Source organism: Cornus florida, unplaced genomic scaffold, assembly GCF_030987335.1.
Source record: "Cornus florida cultivar Cherokee Brave unplaced genomic scaffold, ASM3098733v1 CherokeeBrave_3.0.0_Hap2_Chr05, whole genome shotgun sequence".
NCBI lineage: Eukaryota > Viridiplantae > Streptophyta > Magnoliopsida > Cornales > Cornaceae > Cornus > Cornus florida.
This window is the reverse complement of record NW_026775575.1, coordinates 84,453,237-84,479,555: the sequence shown is the minus strand read 5'-3', so window position 1 is coordinate 84,479,555 and position 26,319 is coordinate 84,453,237. Positions and strand designations below refer to the sequence as shown.

Sequence of the window (26,319 nt, the reverse complement as noted above, 5' to 3'; positions counted from 1 at the left end):
TTTGAACTCCTATATACTGAGGTGAATATCTGCTAGGTGTTGGTTTCATTTTTCTCTTCAAGTATTTTGTTGTTTGTTCAAATCCTTTTGCTCCAATGATGAAGTTAGAAACAATAATCAGGAATAGCTGGATTTGCTCCAATGATGAAGTTAGAAACAATAATCAGGAATAGCTGGATTTGCTCCAATGACAAGCAATTCCTTGTCAACAAAAATGTTACAGGAGATATATGTGGAAGAATGTTTTGTTGGCATGACCTGCATGACTTTGAGATTGAATCGTGTGGGTGTGCAACTATAATTGACATGTTTGTTGCACTTTTATTTCCCCGTGTGAATAGAAAGTTCTACAGAAATTTTGGACGGAATTTCATTCCAGGATAGAGGATCTTGTTTCTTTGTTGAATTAGAAACTGTTTTGTAACTCCATAAACGAAAATCAGTTCTGCATTTTTTCCTTTCACATCCAAAATTTAGGTTTACCTCATTATTGGTGTGTATTAGGCGTAGCTCTGTTAAACATTGTTGTGGCTCACATAAACACAACTCACCAAATATTAATCCCAATGTCACTGCATAATCATTTTTTTAAAGTCTGCGCTATGTTATGTTCTCACCAAATATTAATCCCAATGACACTGCATAAATCATTTTTTTTTTTTTAGTCCGCGCTATGTAATGTTCTTAAAGGAGGAACTGACTCATGAATTACAGAAACCGTGCGCTATGTAATGTTATGGTTTTGGTTTCAAGAATGTGTTTCCCCTGAAATCACTGTATTATGGACGTAGTCAACTCTTCACCAAAAGCAGACAAGCCTCCCTATACTACACGTGTAAACAGCTTCACACGCTTGGCAAGCAAATCAGTTGATGCATAAACTTAGGGAGGCCAAAGGAAACGGTTGGAACGACTAAATCAGTACAAACTTAATACGATTAAAACACGATATCAGATAAATAAATTTGAGTTTAATTTAATTGTGTTAGAACTATAATTATGTTAATTTAAATTAATAATTGAACATATTGTGCTAGTATTTAACTCCTCAACTTGTTTATAATTCAATTGATTCATTTAACTAAATATGTCAAATAAATATGTTTTATTAGTATTAAAAATGACCCATTTAATTAAACATGTTTGTATCAAAAATTATTTTTACGTATTGTATCATGTAAAGTTTTGATTATTTATTAAAATAATTATGCATGTCATGTCATATTACTCGTGTAACAATTATATTGAATTCTAGTCAAGTACCTTGACACGATTAATAATGGTATCATATTCGTATCAATTCATGTAACACAATAACCATGTCCTGGCACAACACAAACACGACCTGTCAACACCAATTGTTACACCTAATTTTTTTACAATTCAGTTTTGATTTTGGTATCAATTTGAATATATATATATATATATATATATATATATATATATATAATAAATAAAAATCTAACCTAGACTATTGTCTTTTAGTAAATAACCCCCTAAGCTAATGAATTTTTGCAATCAAGGACACATTGAAAACATGTTCAAAGACTATTTTACCCATACTCAAAACTATTCATTTTGATTAGGGAAAAGTGCAAGAAACCCTTAACTATATTATATGTTTGAATTTACAAATAACCCCCCTTGAAATTTATTTTGTATATAATACCTCAGAATTATCACATTTTGTAGCAAAATATTTCAATACCTAGACTATATTTTATTAAATGACCATAATGCCCTTTCTTATTGAATTACACTTAATCTATTTTTTTTATTCAAATAAATTATTAAAAAAATTAAATTAATTTGTTGACAAATTCGTCATTAAATTTGCAAAAATTTACCTTTAATTTTTATAATTAATTGTTTACATAAAAATTCTTAAGTAGAAAATTTTAAACAATTTAATTAATTTCTTAAATTTTTTATGAATATAATATATGAAAAAGAAGGTATTTTTTATTTAAGTAATTTATTAATTTTTTATCAATATGTTGTATGAAAAAGAATGTATTTTTCTACGGTGAAAAAGTTTAAAGTGAGTATAATAAAGTTTTAATAATAAGTTAATCATTTTAAAAAATGTTAGTTACAAATCTATTTTTTTTCCCATTTTTATGATAAATTGATACTACTCAAAAAAATAAGGTAAATAGTACAATTAATATTTAGATAAAAGAAAAATAATAATAATAATTTAATAAGAAATGACAAATTTAATGAGAAAAGGTGAAGTAGTCTTTTGCGATAGCTTTGTCCTAAATTCCAACAAATCAATAGTTAGGGGGGCAAATTCTAATTCAGGGAGTTATTTGCAAAAGGGTAATAGTTTAAGAGGTTTTTTGCACTTTACCCTTTTGATTATTATCCACATAAATGGATAATGTGGAATAAAAAAATCTCAAAAACCAATTAAAAATTGACATTTCAGGTACAAGACACAATTAGACATCCAACCTATAATCACAACGACCCAATTGCCAGAGCGAAACTCTACCAACTGAGCTATATCCCCGATCCAAGTGGAGCATGCATGAAGGAGTCAGGTGCTTCTTCTATTCTTTTCTCCGACACAACTGGACCATCTTGGACTTGAACTAGAGACCTTGCCTGTGAAGTAAATCTCTCTAGTGAGTTACAATAGAGTTCAAAAAGGTCAAATATTTGATGACTCCATCAATTCTGATTGAGTTGCAAAAACTGCAGAATATGTATCCTACATTTGAACCGAATTCTTTGCGGTTCTCTTTTTAGTTGCTCTGGAACAATTAGGAATAGAGATTTAGTTGCTTTACAACAATTAGGACTCCCCTAAACATTTTGCCAACTCGTTCCTGGCTAGCCTTTTTTTAATTATTATTATTATTAATTTTTACAAGTCTTCATCGTGGGTTTGTTTCGTGAGGCCGGCCTGGGCAAGGTGACCAAGGCGGTTGTCTAGGGCCTCAAATAATTTAGGATCATAATGCAAATATAATAGTATGTATATGACCATAATTTCCATAATTAAAAGACAATACACACTATCATGTAAATTTATGGTAATAAACAACTTAAAAAAAAAAAAATTATGGCAATAAACACATGTACTTATAATATAAATTATATATATATATATATATATATATATATATATATATATATAATACAACAATTTGTATGATAACAATAATTTGTTTATGTCCCCTTCCATAAAAATAAAAATAATAAAAAAAATCCGTTGAGATTGTTAAGCTTAGTCTAAACAATCAAAATTTTAACTCATGGATACAATCAACTGTCACATTCCCCAAAATAACCTTAAGATTTTCTAAAATATTACATGGTTTCTGATATTGAAGGGACAAAATTATTTTAACAGTCACAAGTTTTAAGAGAAGCTTTACCAAGAGGAACAAAAAAGACAACTGGGGTGCTATAAAAATGTTAGTTTATTGTTTTCGAAATGCTTTGATTGCATATGGAGTATTATAGACTATCCTAGTTACAGTTGCATTTACTGAGAGAAGCCTTTCAAAGTTAAAATTGATCAAATCTTATCTAAGGTCGACGTTATGTTCGAGAAACTTGATTAGGATACTTTAATTGAGAATTTTGCAACCCAAAATGTAAGACAATTACATTTATTTTGATATGAAGTTGAATTTTAATTTTTGTGATTAAGTTATGTTGAATATTTTTTTGTTTTTTTTTTTATTTATGTAAACTAGATGTGCTCTATAAAGAGCACCAAGATTGGGTTTGTTTTGTATGTCTTCAATATTAATATATTTTGTATTTATTGTCTCATTTAATAAAAATGAAAATTTGGCTGTAATTTTTTGACACGTGCGTGACCTTATGTATGAATGGCCTTACAATGCGTAGGGCTCTCAAAATTTTGGGAGTCTCAGGCCGGCCAATAGTCAGATATCTATGATTGGCATTTGGTTCATTGTCTTGAGGAGATTGATATATCTTAATGGGGTTACTGAGATTGGGTTCTGAAGTTTGTTCTTCCTGTCACAACAAGGCAAGTGATCGAATAAAGAACTTCCTAAACATTGAATATATATATATATATATATTGGGTTTGTTTTGTATGTTTTCAATATTAATATATTTTGTATTTATTGTCTCATTTTAATAAAAATGAAAATTTCGCTGTAATTTTTTGACACGTGCGTGACCTTATGTATGAATGGCCTTACAATGCGTAGGGCTCTCAAAAATTTGGGAGTCTCAGGCCGGCCAATAGTCAGATATCTATAATTGGCATTTGGTTCAATGTCTTGAGGAGATTGATATATCTTAATGGGGTTACTGAGATTGGGTTCTGAAGTTTGTTCTTCCTGTCACAACAAGGCAAGTGATCGAATAAAGAACTTCCTAAACATTGAATATATATATATATATTCTGTTTTGTGTAAATGAGAGTCTGAATCTACCCCAAACATTTGCGTCTGCATCAACCTGGTTGGCACCACCTGACACTGTCTATATATATATATATATATATAAAACTCTGTCATGGCTTGTGTATATATATATGGCTCTGTGGCGAAGACGGAAGAAGATGAATTAGGCTTTTTCATATTTCAGTACATGAGCGATATAATCGTCGCCTGTGTATATATAGCTCTGGTGAAGATTGTGGACACTTTTTCAGCATGAGGGATTGCGTTGGAACTGAAAGCAGTCGCGACAACAAGAGTTATGTTCAGAGGTTCGACTGGTTACACTTGAGTAGCTACATAGAAGAGTTTGTGACTCTGGATGAATTCACAAGTCCAACCGACCTTTTTCTTTTCCCCTTCAAATCAGAAATCATTTCCTTGAGAGGTTACATACCTACGAGACATCAACTTTGGTGACACGTGCTGATGCAGGCTTCTCTTCACGGCATGCTGGAGCAGTCAAAACAATTTCCACTGATTTTGAGGGGAAAAAAAGGCAACGGATCATCAAAAAACAAGACATAGAGCAACACTTTCCTACAGATCATAGTTGAGATGTTACCAGAACTCAAGTAAATCATTGTATGAAAGGAAAGAAGCTATCTGTATTCTAGTGACTTTGGGTCTTAATTTCTAAATCCTAGGTTAAGACATTGTTTGGATTGTCTTCCGTATTTATAATATGCTTGCATCTCTTTCTGCAGAATAGTTTTTACAAAAATGTGTTACTGTAGTGTGGTTTTTGGAGTTTTTGTTCTCTAAAAATTGTTTTTTACTTTTACCAACCAAACAAATTTTCAAACAAAAAAATCTGAGAACTGTTTTATGTTCTGATTCACTGAAAACTTTTTGAATGAAATAAAGGGCATGCAAAATGTAGATATAGGGAAAGAAGTTTTTGCAACAAGATCTGTAATACACTAGAATAGAAATGCCGGAGACAGTTAAACACGTACACTCAAAAGGACACGAATTCGTTATTATACATCCATTTCTTTTCTTTCCTCCCCAGTATTTGAAAATTTTCAAAGTTCATAAGCTGGGAATCTAGCACCAGTAGGTTCAATCATGTCTAGGAAAAGATAAGCCATACCACCAATTCCTTCAAACAAGGAGTAACCGTTATCTCCTCCATGCATTTGTCCCTCTGATATAAGCTTGTGAGCTCTATCAAGCATAAAGCAAGCAAAAGCTTTGGCCTTGTATAGGAACTCCACATTGCCTGTAAGCCGGTAGAGCGAGAGGAACACATATGCGTTCCCACTAATACCATGGCAAATCCCAACTCGTTTTAGTAGGCCTCGATTCCACACTACATTCGCTGCATGCACAGCTGCTTCCAGAAACTCTTTATCTCCAAAAACCTTGGCAATCGGCATTTTTATGAAATTTTTGAGCAACATCATTAGAAAACATATTAATGGGATAAATAAAAAACAAGGGAAGATATCACAAGATTTAGTTTACCTTATAAGGGAAACTACATAACAGATGCGGTGTATCAAAGCAACTCATACTGAAAAAGATACTGCTAACTGAATTGTAATTTTAAAAAGCTTAGTTTTTATTATATATATATATATATATATATATATATATATATATATATATATATTGGTATGTTCAGAAGGCATTTCAAGGAAGAATGAGGCGTTAACTTTTATGAATCATGTTCAACATAATGGGTTCAAGCAATTACTGATCTACCTTTGTTCTAGTGGCTTTGGGTCTTAACTCACAAACCCTAGGTCAAAGTCTCAACGCTAGTAGAGAGAAAAGAAAGAAAAAAATAATGTGTTCAAGCAATTCTAAGAACATTAATGATTAACCTCAATGAAGAAGATCGTCTATGCATGTTGGGAGAAGCTAGAAGATGAAGTTGAGGAATTTGAAGGAAGTTCCTTGCCGAGTCAATTCTATATATTCACTTCTACTTTTGTTCCTTGGAAATTCATCATACTATGCAATTGTTCAATGAATTCTGTTCCATGATCAGACAGTTGCAAAATAGTGCTATATCTGGTTTCCACAAAACTTTAGGCTCCATCAACAGGATTTAATTAGCATATTAAAATTACCTCTGCTGCTTTGATGAGTGTGAGGACCAAACCAGGAGCACCATGACACCAATGCACAAGAACATCTCTTTCACAGTTTTCTTCACTGGAAGGGTAGTAACCACTAGATAACCTATTCTTGATCATGTATTTGAGAGTGCCCTTGACTTCCTCAACCTCTTCTGGTTTCAATTTCACGTGCATCAAAACATGCATAATCCCAGCCAATAAATGACCAGCACCCCAATATTGTTCACCATACCATTCAAACATCAGTGGGCACCGTCCGCTAACACCCAATATTCTTCCATCCTCGACAATTTCATTCAAAAGCGCACCCTATGCGTATATTCACAAGAATTTTAATCATAAATTCAGAAATATCTCTCTCCCCACTTCAATTGATTCAAGTAGAACCAATCTATATGATAAAAGTAGTCTTACAATGTACGAGGAAGAAATTGTTCCCTCCCCAATATGTTTGTTTAGGAACAAACATGCCCACAGGAACCCAGCTCTCCCATATAATAGTTCACTTGAGAGATCTTTATGCAGCTTAATCTGTTTAAGAAGGTCAAATGCATTACATTCATCAACAAGGAGTAAAATTCAACGCATTACATTCATCAACATCAACAAGGAGTAAAATTCAACATTTGGGAAAGCAATACGACGGTAGAGGAAATGAAAGAAAATTACTTCTTTAAATTGGGTGAGATAGTAATTAAGCATCTGATCATCGCCAGTGTGCTTTGCTGCAAAAGCCCCAAGTGCACAAACACTAGCTCGCCCACATAAAAATGTCACGTCCCTATCATCATACATTGCATAAGCACTCTGAAGTTCAAACAAAAATTGCAACGACTGTGCAAGGACAAACTCAGTGCATGAAGCTACTGCCATTGTGAAATTTGGTGAGGGTCAGATATACGCAGTTTTACCTGCTCTGCACTTTTCTTGTTTCAAACCCCAGGTCACAATGGAGCAACTTAAAGTTGCATCAAGGCTCGTTCTCGTTGCGTACATATAAGGTATGGCTATAAACTAAACAAAGGAGATAACTTGCATCGAAGGAGCAATGGTTAATTTACACATATCGAAACAAATAGAGAGAGAACCTGGAGCGGAGAGAAGCAGAGTCACAAGCCCTAACAATCTCAGAGCAGAGATTGAGGTCGTTTTTGTTGTTAGTAAGTTGATAGGCTTTAAAGAGCAAAAATGCAGTGCCAAGAGTACCGCTATAGAGAGTGAAGTCTTGTACGTGTTGTCCAGTGACCCTCCATGTCTCTATCACTGCCTGAGACAAAACCACAAACACGTAGTGTGCTACGTATGTATGTATATATATGTGTGTGTGTGTCAGTGTGTGTACACACGAAGAGAGAAAAATGATACTGTTTCTTTAAGATCCAAAGCGGCTTGTTTGAGTCTCTCTGAGAGAGTGGCGTAGGGCATCGAAAGAAGCTTCATGAGCGATTCATCAGAGCCTTCAGTGACTACTTCTTCTTCTACTTCTTGTTCAGCTGTTGTTAATTCTGCAACAAACTCAGGCATGACATTTTGAAAAAAAGGATCACCCATTTCCTCTTCTTATTTGTAGAATAATCAAATGGACTCTATTTTCAGACAAACAGACAACAAATTTTTTGACTTTTAAACAACCGCCATGGTCAACTCTTCGCCGACAACAGACCTCCTTCTTTATGCTACACGTGTTAACATCTTCACACTTGGCAAGCAAACACCTCGACAAATAATTCATCACAACTACGACGTTTTGATTTGTCGTAATTGGGATCTAGAACGAGAGCGTTTATTATTAGATAAATTAATTTATCACGTTTGGATATACGTGATATGTACACCTGTTCTGTTTTGACAGAAACTGATATAAAGAGAGATTTTATTCAAATATCTATTTCCATTTTCAGAGGTTTCGTCGGATCTGAACAATATACAAGACTTTTTTAGAGAGAGAAAGTTTGAGAGAGAGAGAGTTTGGTAATGGCATCGTTTGATGATACTTTCAGCACCGACGGAGGAGAGGACGTGAGGTCGACGTCCCGGCCCTTCGACGACGACTACATCGGCTACGACCCTCGCCTCTCATCCCAACGCTACGAATCTTATTCATCCTTTGACGCTCCCGCCGGAGACGACGCTCCTCCTCCGGCCGACTACCACGGATTCCCCGCTGCTGCTGCTGACGACGACGTCACCGTCGAACACACCTCATTTCCCCTCGATAACAACAGCAACAACCACACTCACTCGCCGGAACCCTATGGTTTCGGTTCGTCCCCGACTCCTGAGTACTCTCCGTCGCCGTTCGAGTCCTCTGTTCCGGAATCGAACGGCGATTCGAAGCCCTACGATCTCGGAGCTGATACCGACGGCCTCTTCACTTCTGACGGTCCGCTGCTACCGGAGCCGAGCGAAATGCGGGAGGAAGGCGCTGCTTATCGCGAGTGGCGTCGGTGAGTTTCTGTAATTGTTTCAATACATTGAATTTTTCATTGTTTTTGGATCTATACTGGGTAGTGATGGATTCCTAATGATGCGCCTGAAAATATGAATTTTCACTTTTTTTTGTTGATCTTACACTTAATTGATCGTTTTTGTGGTTGATCTTCCATCTTGTAGCTTAATAACTCCAATGCTTCTATCCTATGAAATATACTGAACATCAATCTCAATTATATACACTCGAATTCAAACATAAAATATACCGAACATGCAAGTAAAGTACACTAAGTATTTATTATATAATTTTGTTTGCTATGTGATAATGTTTACTTAAAATAACTACGATAATATCAGATCTGTATTCATCCTTCGCTTCTGAAGTTCAGCATTAAACCATTCTGGAACTTGGACAACTTCTACACTAAGATTGAGTTATTTGTGGATCATCATCACACTGTTTAGTTAGATGTTGTTCTACTATATGCTTTGGATTTGTAATCACGAAGTTAATAAAAATTTGAGATTATAGTTGTCAAATATTTCATAATTTTTTATTTTTTCCAAAAAGATCTATTTTGAACTTGTTTAGGATTGTATTTAGTTATTTGAATTGTAAATAGAGGTAAATTCTGAACCTGCCCCCGACTCCAAATGACAGAGGAGCGGAGTGAGTTTGCTAATTGGATTTTCTTTCAGGGATGGGTTTGGGTAGGGGCAGTCTATATAATACACTTGCCTTGTTGACATTTATGACAGCCTCAAGAACACTAAAGTGCCAAGGTCTCTCGGAGCCTAAGCGCATGAAAGAAGCATCACGAGGAAAAATAAAATTTGCATCACAAACTAGTCAAGATTAAAATAAAGGAATTTTTCAGTATATCAATTCAACCAATTATCTAAATTAATATCCATATATATTCAGTTTGCATATGAATTCAGTTAAATCAATGTGCATTTAAAGCAATTCAAAGAATTGCAACACAACTAATCAACAATTATAAAAAAATGGAGTTTTAAATTATAAACTTAGAGGATATAGTAAATCAATGTGAATAAATGCTTTAAAAATGCATATATTATTAAAGACATGCAACAATAAAAAGTAATGTACATATATTTTAAATGTATATATTATTATCATAAAAAGTCAGAATCGAACATCGGTCACGATTAACGCAAGTAGTGAATTCTATCAAATATAGGATAAGATTTAATAATATTATCCATCAGATTGATGATCTTGATTTAATGTAATCTATGTAAATTTATAGTCAATTAAAAAAAATGAAGGAAAGAAAGAAAGAATATAATGAATGGTCAAAATAAGAGACGCTCTTTGTTTTAGCCTGGCCTAAAGGGCTTTATGTGACTTCTCAAAAATAAAATAAAAAGGCTTTATGTGAACTTGCTTGAAAGGGCCTGACCTATAGTAGTTTGAGGCTCTTCGGCTCAACCTTGAGGAGTATAGGGCTTTTTTGGAGCCTGTGTGTGCGTTATGTTGTTCAAGCGGCATGCCTAGGACAGTTCGAACCTTTTCTCAATTTGATGTCAATCTTGTGCCTATAGAAACCCATAAATTTTTCTTTGGTTATGTCTGAAGCACATTTTGGTTAGTTCATTCAAAACATGTACTCCCTACTCTGTTTGAACACTTCCTCAAGTGGTTGTGCACTCTCTGAGATCTTACCATGAGGTCGTCCACATAATCCCTGAGATCATGGTGGAGCATATCGTGGGCTTGATAAGTCATTCACTCAATCCTGTATGTCTGGAACCAAATCTGTTAATCTTTTCTTTCATTGTGCAGCTAGCTACCATATTTAGTTAGCTGATCTGAAATGAAACGTAAGCTATTTACTGATAAGGAGAGATGAAACACGAGATTCATGTACCTTGTCGGTTTGTGTATCAAGTAACCTGCCCAGTTAGTTCTCTTAACCTGTGTCTGGACCAGTTGCATGTAAAAGTATCTTTTTCATTCCAAGAGCTTCTTTTTTAGGTGAATGATGCCAAATCACCCTCTGTACTATTATCAAGTTGATTTAGTCTAAAACCAGCTCAAATTATACTACAGAAATTTCCAGATCTGTCCCCTCAATTTTCTATCTGTAGGTCATGATTGTGAACAGCAGTGTTATTTTGCTTTAAGCTGAAGGTGTATGAGTTTCAAAAGCAGTGTTATTTTGCTTTAAGCTGAAGGTGTGTTCCATTTCTGTGTTTGTTGAGAGAAGGAACCTGCCAATTGCTTGAAAGTACATTTAATGTTCTTGATTGTGGGTATTGATGCGTCCGCCATATGAGTTGCATAATCTGTGTGACTGACGTGCATGTCATGAACAAGGAAAAATAACATGCAAATTTTCAGTGTGCATATTTTGGATGCTCATCTTTTTTTAGTGAATTTCTTTTTTTTTTTTTTTTTTTTTCCTAGTTGGTACTCACACACACACCTCTTTTGAGACTTGAACCCCTGACCTCCCTTTGCGAAGTAAGAGACCGATACCGCTATGGCCCGTTGGGGTCATTTTTATTTATTTATTTATTTTATTATTTTTTTGTTTTTAGCCTTGTTTAGTTTGCTCTCTATCTCTTGTTTAGTTTCCAAAGCAGTGTTATTTTTTAGTGAATTTCATTTTTAGCGTTAAAAGTTTCTTGTTTAGTTTGCTCTCTATCTCTTGTTTAGTTTCAAAAGCAGTGTTATTTTTTAGTGAATTTCATTTTTAGCATTAAAAGTTTCTTGTTTAGTTTGCTCTCTATCTCTTGTTCTTTTGCTGGTTTGTTAATAAATTTTGGCTTAGGAAAAAAAAAAGGTTTTTTTTTATAGTTTGCTAAGATAAAATATTTAATAAATTGGTACACTTAGTGCATCAATGGTAGCCAATAAACTGTCATTACCACTATTACTGTTGCATGGTTTTGATTCTGATATGGCCAGCGATTCATTATGTAATTTCTTAAATTACATGTTGGTGTAGCCAAAATGCCATCTATCTTGAGGAAAAAGAGAAGAGGGAGAAGGAGATGCGGATTCAGATCATCAATGAAGCTGAAGAGTATAAGCGATCTTTTTATGAGAAAAGAAAGCTTAACTGCGAGACTAACAAGGCTCAGAATAGAGAAAGAGAGAAGGTATATTGGCGAATTCCATTTGCTCATAACATATTCTGTACCTTTTTCTCGTTTCAATAATAATGAATTTGTGTTTTGGGGCAGTTGTACTTGGCCAATCAAGAAAAGTTCCATAAAGAAGCTGACAAACAGTACTTTAAAGCAATAGCGGAGCTTATTCCTCGTGAGGTCCCTAATATTGAGAGGAGGAGGGGGAAGAAGAGTGAAGAAAATAAGCCTTCAATTGTGGTCATTCAGGGCCCCAAGCCTGGGAAGCCCACTGATCTTGCAAGAATGCGCCAAATCCTTGTGAAGCTGAAGCAAACCCCTCCACCACATATGTTACCTCCTCCACCTAAAAGTGAAAAAGATGGCGAGGATGCAAAGGGAGGGAAGGATGCCAAGACCGAGAAAGATGCCAAGAACGGTAAAGATGCCAAGAATGCTAAAGATGCCACAGCAGCAGCTGTCAAAGAAGAAAAGGATGCTACTAATGGTTCACCAGATACATCCAAGAATGACAAAGATGTAGCGTTGGCCGGAACTGGGGCCGTTGCTGAGGTCAAGCCTTCTTCACCTGCTACAGAGGAAGCTACTAATGGCATCCCTCCTGATACATCCAAACCAGATGCCTCTGCTGCAACTGAAGGCGAGGAGACTACAGAGATCAAATCGCCCTCAACTGATTGACTGACTGATACTGTTCTTTGAAAGCAATTCTTACTTCCTGACTACATCCTGTTCCTTTTTTCCCCACGTTACTTTAACACCCTGCTTACCATATGTAATGCAGAATAAGAGCAGCTGTATCTTTTTGCTTCAGTCTGCTTCATAAGCTGTGGAGAGCAACTTTCCCAACTTACTTTAGGGTTCATTTTGGTTTAGATTAGAAATCTGTTATTTGCTTTTGAACCACTGGATACTTAAGCTCGAAAATTTTATTTCCAGATTTGTATCTGACCTTCAAATTCATTTTGGCTCACACTCATTTTGCATTCTTCTGTACCTGGTTATTGTTAGGTGAATATTGGCAATTTGATGTTACGGATGAATGAGGTGAGCCAATGCGTGATCGATCTAAGCATGCCTTTATTTAAGACATACGCATGACCCTCTGGTTCTTAGAACTCAGAAGAAGCAGTTGTTTATGAGCATGATCTGGTGTGTTTACTCGGTGATGCATGGTGTTGAGGAAGAGCGATGAAAGAGTTCATCTTTGAATTTATTTTACTCAAAGTAGACTGCCTTTAAATTTGCTGCAACATAACATTTTGCCCTTCTGATTTTCTACCGTCACACAAGGTAACGACCCTTTTATTATTTCATTTCACAATGGTGGTGACCGTGGGGTCCTCGTACCACATGCCAGGAAAATTACCAGAAAAATTACCTTGGATGACCTCAAGGTAATGGACCTTGGGCATGGTAATTTATACAGAAAACTTCAACATCCTCTCTTCAACACAAAAATGCCATTAGAAAGTGCATTCCCTTTGAAATTTAAGTCTCACTAGCAATGTCTTTCCTCAATAGTGTTTGGATAACTAAAAGACACTAGAAAACTTTCTAATTACAAAACGTTACGGTCTGGAACAGATAATGATCTCTCGATTTGAAAAGAATTTATGAACTTTTAGGATGTTAATTAACTGGTGATTATTATTAATTTTTATTTTTTTTTTGTGCTAGAAGGAACTGTCTCGATTATGGAAGTTCAGGTTCTATAGCAACCAGGCGTAAGCTTCGTATTGAATATACTCACGTAAAAAGACTTGCTTGTAGTGCTGGAATGAAGAAATAATAAAAATCAGCTCTATTATGATTCATTCTCTTCCTTTGTTTTGTGCAGAAAAATATGTCACGTGTGATTTTTTCTTTCCAATTTTCTTCTTCTTAATTTCTCACGTACGCAAGCGAACAAACAGGTGGGAGAAGTGTGCCTGTTGTCCTGCTTTTAAGTTTTAATCCTGTTTCACTTTTCTGCCTTTTCCTCCCATGATTCAAGGATCCTACTAATAATTAAAACGGCGGGTAATTGTAGCGCGCTAGCACCCCTATAGAGTGCAGCTCCCTCCCCAGCCCCCAGCATGGTGTTCTGAATCATTTCATCGAGCACCATTTCTTTTAGATATAAAACCCTTTGGTGAGAGAGGTTATAATACCACCAAAGCCAATGGCAATGAAGCAGGTTACCTACTTCTGTATTTGCCAAATTTGTACTGGCCATTACCCAAGCAATAAGACCATCTTTGACAAAACCAGTAATCAATGCTTGTTTCGATAAAAACTCAAATTCAGTATGTTAAAAGGAAAATCCAAATATTCAATGTGTCCACGGATGAATTAACATCCGGTTTGTTGCTCCAAACATGCAAATTAACAAGATATGCACTCAAGCTATATGGCAGAATACTGAAAAGGAGCATGCTTCTCTTTCATATGTAAAAACTTATATTTAGATTAAGGCGTCGTGTGTAAAGACATTAAGCAAAAAATGAGACAGGGGGATACGAAAAAATGTCCAGCATGGTTGCTATTGCAAACTTTGAGAATCCAGTATAGTAACAGAGAATTCTATAGTTTATTCCACGTGTTTACAAAAATCCTACCAACCTTTCTACGCCTGCCAATTTTCCATCTCCAACCTCATAAGCTTGTAAGGATTGTTGATAGATCATATACATTTCTTCCTCTGCACTTCCTTATCATCCATATAATACGAAGGCTGTCACTGATCAAATCCTCTTATCTGTTTGTCTGGAAAACAAAAGCAAAAAATTAACCGTCAAGGGAAACTAACTGCAAAATCTTTCAAAGGTTATCCACTTGTTCATTATCAACCAGGCATCGCAGGGAAAAGTTTAGGAGAACAAAAACCATCTCAAGGGGAATTTATGATGAATAAGGAGTGCTCACCCTAGAGACGAAACAGGAAGTCTTATCATCATCCTTCATAAAAAGGTAAAATATATACACAATGTGGCTACAGGTCCTGAATCATTGACCGGTAACCCAGCAAGGAACCAGTTAAAAGATTGACGCAATTTTCCTACTAGTATAGATTTCCTTCATCATTCAACATAAAAATCATAACATCTTCTTGAAATTTAATTAAACCATAATCGATTAAGGCAATAATCATCTACTAAAAGTGAAAAGGTTATAATTAACCATCCATCAGTGTTATAATTTTAATGCTGAATGATGATGTAATTTTTTATTAGAAGGGAAATCTACAGCCACTTTGTGCAAATATTGCACTCCTCCCAACATCCTCGATTAAAGAAGACCACACCAGGTAATGACTCCAGCATTGGACGTAGAGCAAGATGAATGAAGGAAAATGCTGAGTGAATTGTCATCGACACATAACAATCAACTCAGAAGTAAGACAGCTATGAAGGATCTCCTTTTCTTATTTTGGCTGAGCAAGAATGAAATTTTATATGATAAAAATACACACCAGTAGGGGCCGCAGCTCGCAAGACTAGCTAAGCAAAACATCTTGACACAACAAGAATAAACAATGTGAAAACTTATCCAAACACCCTCCTTCAGTTTATCAAACACATCAGAAGGATCCATGTCTTAGGATGCCAAATGATGGAAATAGATGATGGCAAGAGGAGAAAAATATTTTAAAATTAGACCAATTTAAAATAAATAAATCAGCAGAGATTGCTTAGTCATGTGCCTGGAAGACCTATGAGTGCACCAGTTCAAGTGATCAAAATGCAGTTTGAATTGAAAATTTCTTGGAGGAGAAAGGAAGAGCTAGGAAAACAGTCATTCTCACAAAATGTTTTTGATAGCAATGATTTATTGGCCCCAAATAAACCAAGATGGCAAGGAAGGATTCATCTAGCTGACCCATGGAATAAACCTGTATTGAATTAAGTACCTTATCATTAATCCTCACATACGAAGCATTCTTGGTCCCATAGACAGGGTCACCAACAACATAAGGAGTGGGTACATAATTCTTCAAGAGTGGAACTCTGTCTGGAGTATAATCATCATCACTGTCATAGGATCTTTCAGAGTGTGGCCCTAGTGCTTTCAGAATCATAGCCAATAACATACATAGTCCCTGCAAGTGAAGAGCATGGGAAGTTGGCCAAATGAGGACCATATACATGTGAAAGAAAGTCAAATTAAAAACATATCCAATTCATTAACTCAGAAGGAAAAAAAAAATAAATGTGAAAGAAAATGTCAAATTAGAAAGAGCAACTACTTAAAGACAACAGTAGGTCTAAATTTCGGTTCAGTGGTTTGGCAAATACTAAGTAATTTAAATGGTGATCTCCAAACATGCACGTGCACAAACACAGAGATAGAGAGAGACCTGTACAGACACAATTGACAAGCCTATCCATTTGCACATCTCAAAGTTGGCCTTGACAAAATCTTTGAAATCTTCCAAATTTCCAGTTGAATCCTCTGGAAAGTCCTGATATTGAGTCAAATCAAATTAGAACAGCAACCAAATGTATTATCAAAATGCATCTCTGGAACATGCAAAAATCTTTTTTTCCTTTTTCCCTTTTTTTTTTTTTTTTTGATACGCACATGCAAAAATCTTAAAATAATAAAATGATGTGGACTTTTTCTATTACAATATACCTCCTCCCAGTTGTCGTTCAAAAATACATCTGCAGTCACAGCAGCTTCCAGCATGAAAAGCAAAAAGACAAACACCATATACTATGCACATGTAAGGTCAACATAGAATTCATAGTGTATTGTGTAATCAGTATTCATGTGCTGACTTCCCTAGATGGATGTAGTTCCCATATCAATTGGATCAACTGAAAGAAGCAAATGCTCTTGAAGGATGATCAACAAGGAGTGTATCTTAACAGGGTCAAAAACAGCTTTGCCTATTCCGCTTCTTTAAAATTTACTGACATTAAGGTAAAAAAAAAAAATAACATAAATGCAATCCCTGGCTACTGGCTCCCTATGCTTCAAATAAAAAGAGAAAAAAATTTGTGATAGAGCTTCATTACGTCAAGTTGAATAATGAAATTCATGTGATACAAATTCCACAGAATTACACCCATTAAAAGGAAAAATGAAATGAGTATTTTACGGAGAACACAAGACTCCATATTTTACACATGAAATGTAAAAGTAACCCTTGATTAAGAAAAGGCTAGAAAGTATAGTTCCAGTTGGACTGAAAGATTTCATATGAATGGATTTATGTTCAATTATTTAAGAAGTACAGTTTAAATTTAGATTTATGTTTTAACAACATACATGGATGGAATTGAGGGAATTTTATGTGTGGGCTTCAAATAACAATGTAACAGGAGTTATTTCAAATTCATATCAGTGAGAATTCTAATCACACAAGGATTGATTAAAAAATGTGTCTCAAACTTCTAATCTAAAATCACCATGGCCTTGCAAATTTAACTTCAATAGCCACATTTTTTTTTTTTAATAACATTTCGTAATTTCAAATCAATTCAGTTATCCAAATGAACCATAAGGGATCAAGTGAACCAATTCATCAAAGGATACACAATAAAGGCAGCAACCATTAGCAGTCTCTGCAGCAACATGACCTGAGAGTGTGATCACACACAAAGTGACCCCGAGGCCAAGAAAAGTGTAGATGAACCTGCATGTTATGCGCATTTTTCAGAAAAAAAAAAAAGATTTGATGTAATTGTTTAACAAAAAAATTACCCACACAATATCACCTTTTATAATAAGGTCTATGAATAAACCAAAATAAAATATCTACATTCTAAGAAATATTTTCCTAGCACAAAAATGCAATGTGTAAATTCATCTTAATCAGCAACCATATTCCACTGCTCATAAAATTTTGAATAGAGCTGCACTACCAAATAGCAATCATTGTGAACATCCAATGTGCACCCCATGTAGGTCTTTAAAATGGTGACACAATACATTAGCCATGGTGATTTCTGCATTTGCACTCACTATGTAGGCCTTACAAAAGCTAAAAACGCAAGAAAAATGGTGACACAATACATTAGCCATTGTGATTTCTGCATTTGCACTAACTATGCTGGCCTTACAAAAACTAAAATCGCAAGTGTGTACAGCAGAAGTGCAAAATTTACAAAATTCTTACCCTTATTTCCCACAAAAAATCAATAAACAAGGACCAACTTTTAGACACATAAACAACTCTAGAATAAACTAAAACTTCACCCATTTTCCTTCCCAATGCATGATTTTAAAATGGTCAACCAGACCTAGTAGAGTTGGGTTGAAGCATTAGTTATCCAGAAACCATACCAACTATCATACATAAGTAACATAACTCAAAATCTCAATTTTCTGCTATTTACCTCCCATTTGTCAGCTAGCCAAAGAAGAGTAAAGGGCAAAAGGAAAAAAGTGAGACAAAAAAAGCAATACAACTACACCCTTTATATAGAGAGAGAGGGGATTTTGAAACAAAGAATCGTGGTACCATGGGGCTGGAGCATCAAAGGGCGAATCATCCATGTGTCCATGCCAAACCCTAATCATCCACAAAGCATACAAAATCATTGCTATCCCAACCATCCCAATCATCGAATTTATCAGCTTCAGCAACGACTGTATGCAGCTCCGAACCATTCTCGCCATTGCCGACCTAACCCAAAACCCCAATCGATATATACTACTCCTATGATTAATCAGATACGAATGCAGATACAACCTAACCCTAAAAGATATACACAGAATTAGGGATGAATCTGACAGCGTGTTTTTGGATCATACTCAACTCCAGATTGAGAGAAAATTAGGTGACTTTATTAATTTTGCATCCTTATTACTCGTTTTTTTTTTAACTTTTTTTTTTCCGTAACAGACAAAGAGAAATAGAAATTTAATAATAAAAAAATATTAATTACACTTAGAAATTTAAACAAATTTCACACAAGTATAATATTTGATGTTTATTACTTTAACCTCCCCTAACGTTTTGCACATATGCTCAATGACCACTCCCTAGCATTTTCTCTCCCACAAAAGTGATAAACAAATTTCATAAAATGACTAAGTTCTCCTTTTTTTTTTTTTTTTTTTTTTTTTTTTTTTCAAACGCACATGCTCCAATATTTTTCTGGTCATTTCATTTTATTGTGATCTCTTTGAGCACCACCATTGCCCACCTCCACAGCTTCCTTACATTTCCCTCCCTCTCTCGTTCATGCATATTTATACACGTGTGCATATATATATATACACGAACTGTATGAAACCCCAATCCTAGTATTTTCTATCTTTGATTAACGCTTTAATTCATCCTAAATCCACATCAAATGAAGGGGCATTCCTTCCAATATTATACATTCTCAATCAAAATCCTCAAAAAAAAATCATGAAAATTTCCTAAAATCTACACCCCACATCATTTTTCCCTTCTATTCGAAGGGGTTTGGTTTCTAAAATGTAAAGCTTATATATTTATATCTGACTTTGTATACCCCATATCTTGAGAGTGTCAATTAATTGCAGTGCCACCTCTAACGGCAGATTTTTATGAACAGACCAAAAATTGAATTCTACCAAGGAGATATATAAATTATATTTTGACATATAATATATACGTGGGGAAAGTGCACTAAACACCCAGCAAATATGACCCGATTGTAATAATTTTAAAACTCTCCTGAAGTATGACTTTTTGCATGTAGTAATGATACCTCAACAGTCGTTAAGGGAAAAATGAAATGACCGTTTAGCACTTACTTGAAAGGCGTCATTTTAATTATATTTTCTAACGTGGGTATGTACTATGCAAAACCAATAAAAATGGGACACCTAGCCACCTAACCTTATCAATAACATCGGTATATCTGCCAAACAATGACCCAAGAACATTTTATGGCGACAAACATGTCACATCCCAATCAACAATCAGGTATAAACAAAACCATAAACTGAATATAACAAAATTATGACTACTGAATGTAAATTATATATACAAATGTATATACTATACACATACATGTACATCCCTCATCTCTCTCTCCAACAACCATCATTGTCTCGTCCATGGCCGTCACATTCACCGTCCGTCCATTGCCATCGCCACCGCTCTCTCTACCCGACAAAGAGTATTCTTCCCTCACAATGTACCACCTCCACCGACCTCCTCCAATCGAACACGAAAGATGTGGCAACAATTGTTGAAGCCTAGGGTTTTAAAACCCATTTCTTGTAAAAATAACTTCACCGTATGACCAGACTCTTACCAGCGGTGGTGGGTGGCAATGGCAGGAGAATGTGACAGTTGTGGAGAGGAAAGAGAGAAAGAAGAGAAAGGAGAGAGAAATATAATTGTATTAGATATTTGTAAAAATTAATGTATTGTAAAAATATATAAGAGTATAACTGACTTTTGATTTTGCAAGAGGTCAAAGTAGTAAATCTCAAATAATAAATTTGATATAAATTTTGCAAAAAGATTAACAGATGATGCTGTGGTGTAGTGGTTATCACGTTTGTCTTACACACAAAAGGTCCCCAGTTCGAGCCTGGGCAGCATCATTTATTTAGTTTTGTCATTTATACAAACCTTTTAAAGAAAATATGGATAAGAAATATACATTTTTGAAATATAATTTATAGCCTTTTTTCTTTAACAATTATACAAACTTCGAATTAATAAGATTGATTTTGTTTTTAACTCTTCCTAATTCTACATTCTTTTAATACGGATAAAAAATATACGTTAATGAAACATGAACATCCCAAATCAAATGTCTACTGGTGCATGTACACAGAAAAAATTTAGATTATAAAATAGGAAAACACACAATTTTTGTATCATTTACTAATTAAGTTCAAGTTTCAGCTAGCTTTTCATCTAGTATTTATTGGAAACTAGTTTTGAAAATCAGTAATTTTAAATTGTTCAAACGAACTGAGTATGCTACGTGTTCCAAACCGTTTTCAGGTGAGATACATATGTAATAGGCTTGAAATGTAGTAGAGTATGACTTGTCCCAAACTGGAATCTTATGATTAGTTTGTATGTGTGCAGCATGCATATAATGGAATATGGAAATGAAATGATACAATCAAGCAATATGTAGTGCTGACCATGTCTATGTGTGCTTGAAACGTTCAAAACACACACAGATAGGGCCAAACGAGCCGAATTGTCTATGAACAACTTGTGCTCAGTTTATTAAAAACTCGACTCGTATTCATTTATTTAATAAACGAATCGAATTCAAACAAAATTTAGTTATTTGATTAATAAACAAATCAATCCCAAACACCCTTCACAACTCGACAGTAACACGTTACTAATCTTGCTTATGAATACACACACACACACACACACATATATATATATATTCAACAGTAGGTCCATTCTTTTTTCATTTTAATTATAAAGTCGAGCCCAATTCAATTCAATAATGTAGAGCCCATTTCAATCCAACCCAACCCAATTCAATAATGCTTATAATACTCCGTCTCAACCCACTCGAAAAAAGAAAAACTCTAGGCACATCTTTTCAGCCCATGCATTTAAATCCTACACAACTCTCTCACCCCATATCTTCCCCAGCCCTAGAGTGGGATTTATTTAGAGGGATAGGGAAAGAAAATAAAAGAAAGGATAGGGCTTAAGTGTGTTTAGGTGATTTAAAATGAGAGAAAAGAAAAGATAGGGAGAGATAGGACTATCCCTCATTTTCTATCTCCAAAAATGAGAAGATAGGGAGCGAAAAGATAGTATTTAAGTAGTATTTTTATAATTCTAAAAGTACACTCAACAATTAAAAAGAGAAAATTATTATTCCACTCATATCTTTTCTATTTAAAAAGATATGATAATAATTTGGTTGTTATCATTTCCCTTCTTTTCTCCACTCTATCATATCCAAACAAGAATCCGATCATTTTTTTTTATTTTTTTATTTTTTTTTCTTTTCTATCTATCCAAACATAAATAGATATTATTATTATTTTTTCTTTTCTTTTCTTTCATAACTAATACTATTATTTCTTTTCTTTTCTGTCTTATGTATCCAAACAAAGCCCTCGCATTCCTTGAAGAAACCATCGCGACTCTGGAACAAGTAGATATTAGGCTATCAAAATTTTACATTCAGTGAATCATCTCTGCTTACCACAAAGATGGTTGTTTTTGTTGTTATACTCTGCTTTTGTTGTTATACTCTTTCAGTGCCACAAAAAAAAAAATGTTCTTTTTGGGAATTTAAACTTTATTTAAGGTGATGATTTTTTGTTTTTATTGTATTGATGGTAAATTGTAATGACCTAAACCTGAGAGTCTGAATCGCTAACCGGGTCTTTACCCGATCCCAAGGTCAACTAAGGATATTATCATCCTGTCTTAATGTCAATACATAATATACGTGTCATCCCAGAGTTTATATAAAAATAATAATAATAAATAAATAAATAAATAATAATAAAATCAGATCATAGCTGCAAAGTATGTCAAAATGATCTACTAACCCATTGAACCCTAGTCGTCCGCCACTTCCCGTCCGTGTCCTGAAAAATGTTCAATATAAGGGGTGAGCAAATTGCTAAGTAGGAGGTGCCTAAAACACACCTCTTATGACCCCATGAATCAACATAGATAATAGAAAGCATGAAAACGAGATTATACTATACCGGGGATGTAAACCATAATCACAACATCTAATATAAACACAAATATCATCAAAGTCACAAATACACCATGTATATCAATGCAATGCAATGCCATACTCATGTTACTCCTCATTTTCGAAACATTTTTGTTTCAACTTCCAAACCGTTAGTGCAATCCGATCCAAAGCACCTCCAAGGAGTCACGAATGGAGGGTTGACTAACTATCCACGACCACAAGGTACCTCCAAGGCGTCGCATCCGGCCTGGTTAGCTCAACCATACTCCCTTTTAGACTATACTAACATCACGGCCCACTAGGCGTTTCCTAGGCGTCCGGTTTTTGCAAATACCTTTGAAAATATTTTCCTAAAAATAACTTCATTTATTTTTTTAAAATAAACTTTTCCCTTTACTTTCCCAATGGTAATGCATGACTTATACAATTCCTTCAATGCTATGACAATATAAATTTTTTTTTACATATCATCCACATCAATTAGACATGTTTAAAATATGAATTTTCACACAATATCACATTCTCACATTTCTAATTCATGGCATTTTTCATACTTTCAATTTGCAAATTCAACAACTTAAATACATAAGGCTTAAATTAACATCATTTAAGCTTGTATCATCTCAACAATGCGGCTATCACATAATTAGACACTTTCTACAACATAAAAAAAAATTCATGTACACAATATATAAATTTCATCTCAAGAATTTAGCACAATATGAGCATGCTTGTACATCAATTAAAGGAGATTTACTCACAAAGCTCAAAGAAATGAGTATTAGAACACCCCTACTTCAATTTTGTAGAAAACCCTCAAATTGGTTCAAATTTTTGGAATTCTTAGAGTAGCCAAAAGCTGAAATTGCTTACATCAACTTGAAGATCTCACCGAGCTCTTTGATTTGCTACAAACGGCACCCAAAATCTCCAAGAAATGAAAGAGAAATTGAAGCTTGAATTTTGCAAAGAAAAAAAGAAAAAGAAAAAAAGAAAACAGAAGGGAGGGAGAGAGAACGGGAGAGAGAGAAGTGAGGCCACAAAATGAAGATAAGTGGTGGTGGGTCCCATCACCAAAAAACTAACTTTTTATTTTTATTTTTATTTTTTTATTTTTATACATCATAACCATTACATAAATGAATTATCAATTTATCCGTAGTGGATTCACAATGATGTGAAAATTTATTTTTTATAAATTTTAAGTAAGAAAGTTAAATTGGTAATGTTACATAATTTTTTTTTTTTTTTTTTTGACTTTTCTATTGGGATATTTATTTTGGGCCATCTAAAAATAAATTTTGTTTTTGGACGAAATTTAAAAGCAAAGGGAAAATTGGTAATGTGTAATTGGCGGGTCCCACTCTTGATATCATGGGTTTTGTAAGTTTTGTATATATGATTGTATATACATTTATATTGTATCTTGTCTGATGAAAAGGGGCCAGCCGAAGTGGAAGGAGGAAAACAATTGAAATGGTGATGATGATTTTGCGGGGCCACTAGTGGAGAATAATGGGATTGAATTTTAAGGCCTGCTTGGATCAGAACTCCCAAAACAGTTTTCTGTTTTGAAAGTTACCAAAATCTGAAAACTGCCTTTTTGTTCACTTGGATCTATTTTCACAGAACAGTTTTTTAAAAACTGAGAACTCATGGTATCAGTTTTTAGAGAACACCTTTTTGCTGTTTTGTCAATTTTTTAAAGCTCGGAGACCACATAATGAAAACACGGAGAACAAAAGTTGACTTAAAAAACGACGGAACCCTATCTCGTTTATAACGAATGTCTTGGTTCCATCATCTCCTCAGCTAAAGAAGCCCTCCGTACCGTCCCTATCCAAGCGCTCTCTCAGATTTCTAAGCCAAAGTCTCTCTTCAACCTCTCTTTCAATTTCTTGAAGCTTGTCTCTTAGACAAGAAAGTCGATCTGAGATTCTTTTCCTGCAATTGTCTCTCTATCCAGGTAAAAATCTCTATTTTTCTCTATTGGATTCATTGATTTTGTGGTTGTTCACACTTCCGATTTGGGTTGGGGGATGATAATTTGCTTTGGTTGTGTTGTATTTTCTGTTGTTGTTCACGATTTTCTGTGCTTTGGTTAAGGGTTGATTATTTGCCGTGATGGATTTGGCTGTGATGGGTTATGGGTTGATTATTTGGCTTTGGTTGTTTATACCTTTGATTTTACTGTCCAAACTTTCGATTTTGGTTTGGTTGTGGCAATTTGAATGGTTTCTAATCTTATCTAATTAGGGTTTGATAAGAAACAATAGTAAAAATTCATCAAAGGTTTGAACTTTCCCTAATCTATCTAGATATTGGTATTTGATTATTCATTTTTGGGTTCTTTGTTGAAGCTGCATGTGTGGTAATTTTTTTTTTTTTACTTTTTTAATTAATTTGCACAGTTTATTTGGCTTTTGATTTTCTACTTATTGTTATTTTCTATTTGTTCAAAGTTCATTTTTTTTACCCTAAAATGTCTGTTTATTTGGTGAGCAATTTTTATATAACTTCATATCTATATCTGTGTGTGTCTATGGATGCATGTATATAGATAATTTATTAGTTTGTTTTTGTTTTTATTTGTGCTAAAGTTTATAGTGTTTTTTGTTGATAGAAATATTACAGTATAATTTTATATTTGGGAATTTAGTATTATTTTGTAAGTCAGATATCAAAATTTCAGTTTTGGCATTAGTATTAAGTGTATTAATTTGGTCAGATCCCATTTTGTTTAGGGTTGAATCTTTTATTTCGAAAATTGATTCTAAATATCTGAATTCAATACAGAGGGCATCACTATGTTTTTGGTTGAGTTTAATAGCTAAGGGGCATTATGATATTTTTTGTTGTTGCCTTTCTTTATGAATATATTTAAAAGAGAACCAATTCAAGATAAAGATAGAGAACTTGAAAATAAAGAGGCCTCATTGTTGCCTTTGCTTGAAGAATTTCTTAAGACTTGGAAGATCAAGCCCACTCTCTTAAACTCGAAGCTTGAATAGAGAGCTAGTTGGTGCTCCATCTGTGAAGATCAAAGGCAACACTAATATACACTCAAATTGATTGAGAGACTAGATGATATCATAAGTTTTTTGAGAAATTCTTCAGCTTCAGCAAAAGACCTAAAAGAAGGAACACCATACATCATCAAGGGAAGAACTTTGAGGCCAAAAGCCTTATGCAATTGTCTCACTCTCAACACTGAAGCAAGATCTCATTTCAACATTCTTCAACTTCACAATTTCCTCACAAGCATCAGTTACTTGATTTCAAAAGCTTGTACAATAGTCAAAGTTCTATTCATTGTGTATGCATGTAAGCTAAATTATATTGTCTCTTAAACATTTTATCATGCTAGTTTGGGTGGTTGTGGTGTGAGAAAGATATTGTAAACCGGGGTTGTTCTTGGTGATTTATTGTAAACAAGGAAAGTGATTAGTGAAGAGTGTGTGTCCATGTTGAATTTTTATGGCGGGTATGCTCTCTTTAAGTATGTACTAAATACTTGATCTTTTGGTTCAATATAATATTTCCATTAATTAAAAAAAAAATTGTATTTGAATATCAGGATATTGGATTTAATTTCTTTTATTGAAAGTTTTTTTT

The 26,319-nt window shown here is 34.3% G+C and overlaps 3 protein-coding genes, 1 long non-coding RNA gene and 1 other non-coding gene across 6 annotated transcripts; 3 read left to right on the top strand and 2 right to left on the bottom strand.

Moving 5' to 3' along the window:
- Positions 1-5,285: 5,285 nt before the first annotated feature.
- On the bottom strand, positions 5,286-8,350 carry LOC132307256 (lanC-like protein GCL2). The gene is made up of 6 exons (XM_059804970.1): positions 7,892-8,350; positions 7,615-7,793; positions 7,196-7,307; positions 6,941-7,057; positions 6,518-6,835; positions 5,286-5,803 (listed from the first exon to the last, which is right to left on the bottom strand). Exons 1-6 carry the CDS (start codon positions 8,075-8,077, stop codon positions 5,465-5,467), a joined length of 1,251 nt encoding a protein of 416 aa, XP_059660953.1. The 5' UTR covers positions 8,078-8,350; the 3' UTR covers positions 5,286-5,464.
- A 52-nt stretch (positions 8,351-8,402) lies between these two features.
- Positions 8,403-13,122, top strand: LOC132307258 (clathrin light chain 1-like). The gene is made up of 3 exons (XM_059804971.1): positions 8,403-8,973; positions 11,938-12,091; positions 12,176-13,122. The coding sequence occupies exons 1-3, from the start codon at positions 8,501-8,503 to the stop codon at positions 12,758-12,760; spliced, it is 1,212 nt and encodes a 403-aa protein (XP_059660954.1). The 5' UTR covers positions 8,403-8,500; the 3' UTR covers positions 12,761-13,122.
- A 1,456-nt stretch (positions 13,123-14,578) lies between these two features.
- LOC132307259 (tetraspanin-19) lies at positions 14,579-23,716 on the bottom strand. 2 transcript variants are annotated; one of them, XM_059804973.1, is made up of 7 exons: positions 23,578-23,716; positions 22,547-22,585; positions 17,603-17,702; positions 16,697-16,777; positions 16,419-16,523; positions 15,972-16,160; positions 14,579-14,827 (listed from the first exon to the last, which is right to left on the bottom strand). In XM_059804973.1, coding segments are annotated over exons 1-7 (528 nt in total). In that variant the 5' UTR covers positions 23,580-23,716; the 3' UTR covers positions 14,579-14,815. The 2 variants fall into 2 exon arrangements, with proteins under 2 accessions (XP_059660956.1, XP_059660955.1); XM_059804972.1 differs by lacking the exons at positions 22,547-22,585; positions 23,578-23,716 and adding an exon at positions 18,531-18,889.
- Positions 20,527-20,599, top strand: TRNAV-UAC (transfer RNA valine (anticodon UAC)). Its single transcript has one exon. It is a non-coding gene; the product is annotated as a tRNA-Val (tRNA).
- A 150-nt stretch (positions 23,717-23,866) lies between the features above and the next one.
- LOC132307260 (uncharacterized) lies at positions 23,867-26,280 on the top strand. The gene is made up of 2 exons (XR_009482196.1): positions 23,867-24,670; positions 25,660-26,280. It is a non-coding gene; the product is annotated as an uncharacterized LOC132307260 (long non-coding RNA).
- The last annotated feature ends 39 nt before the right edge of the window (positions 26,281-26,319 follow it).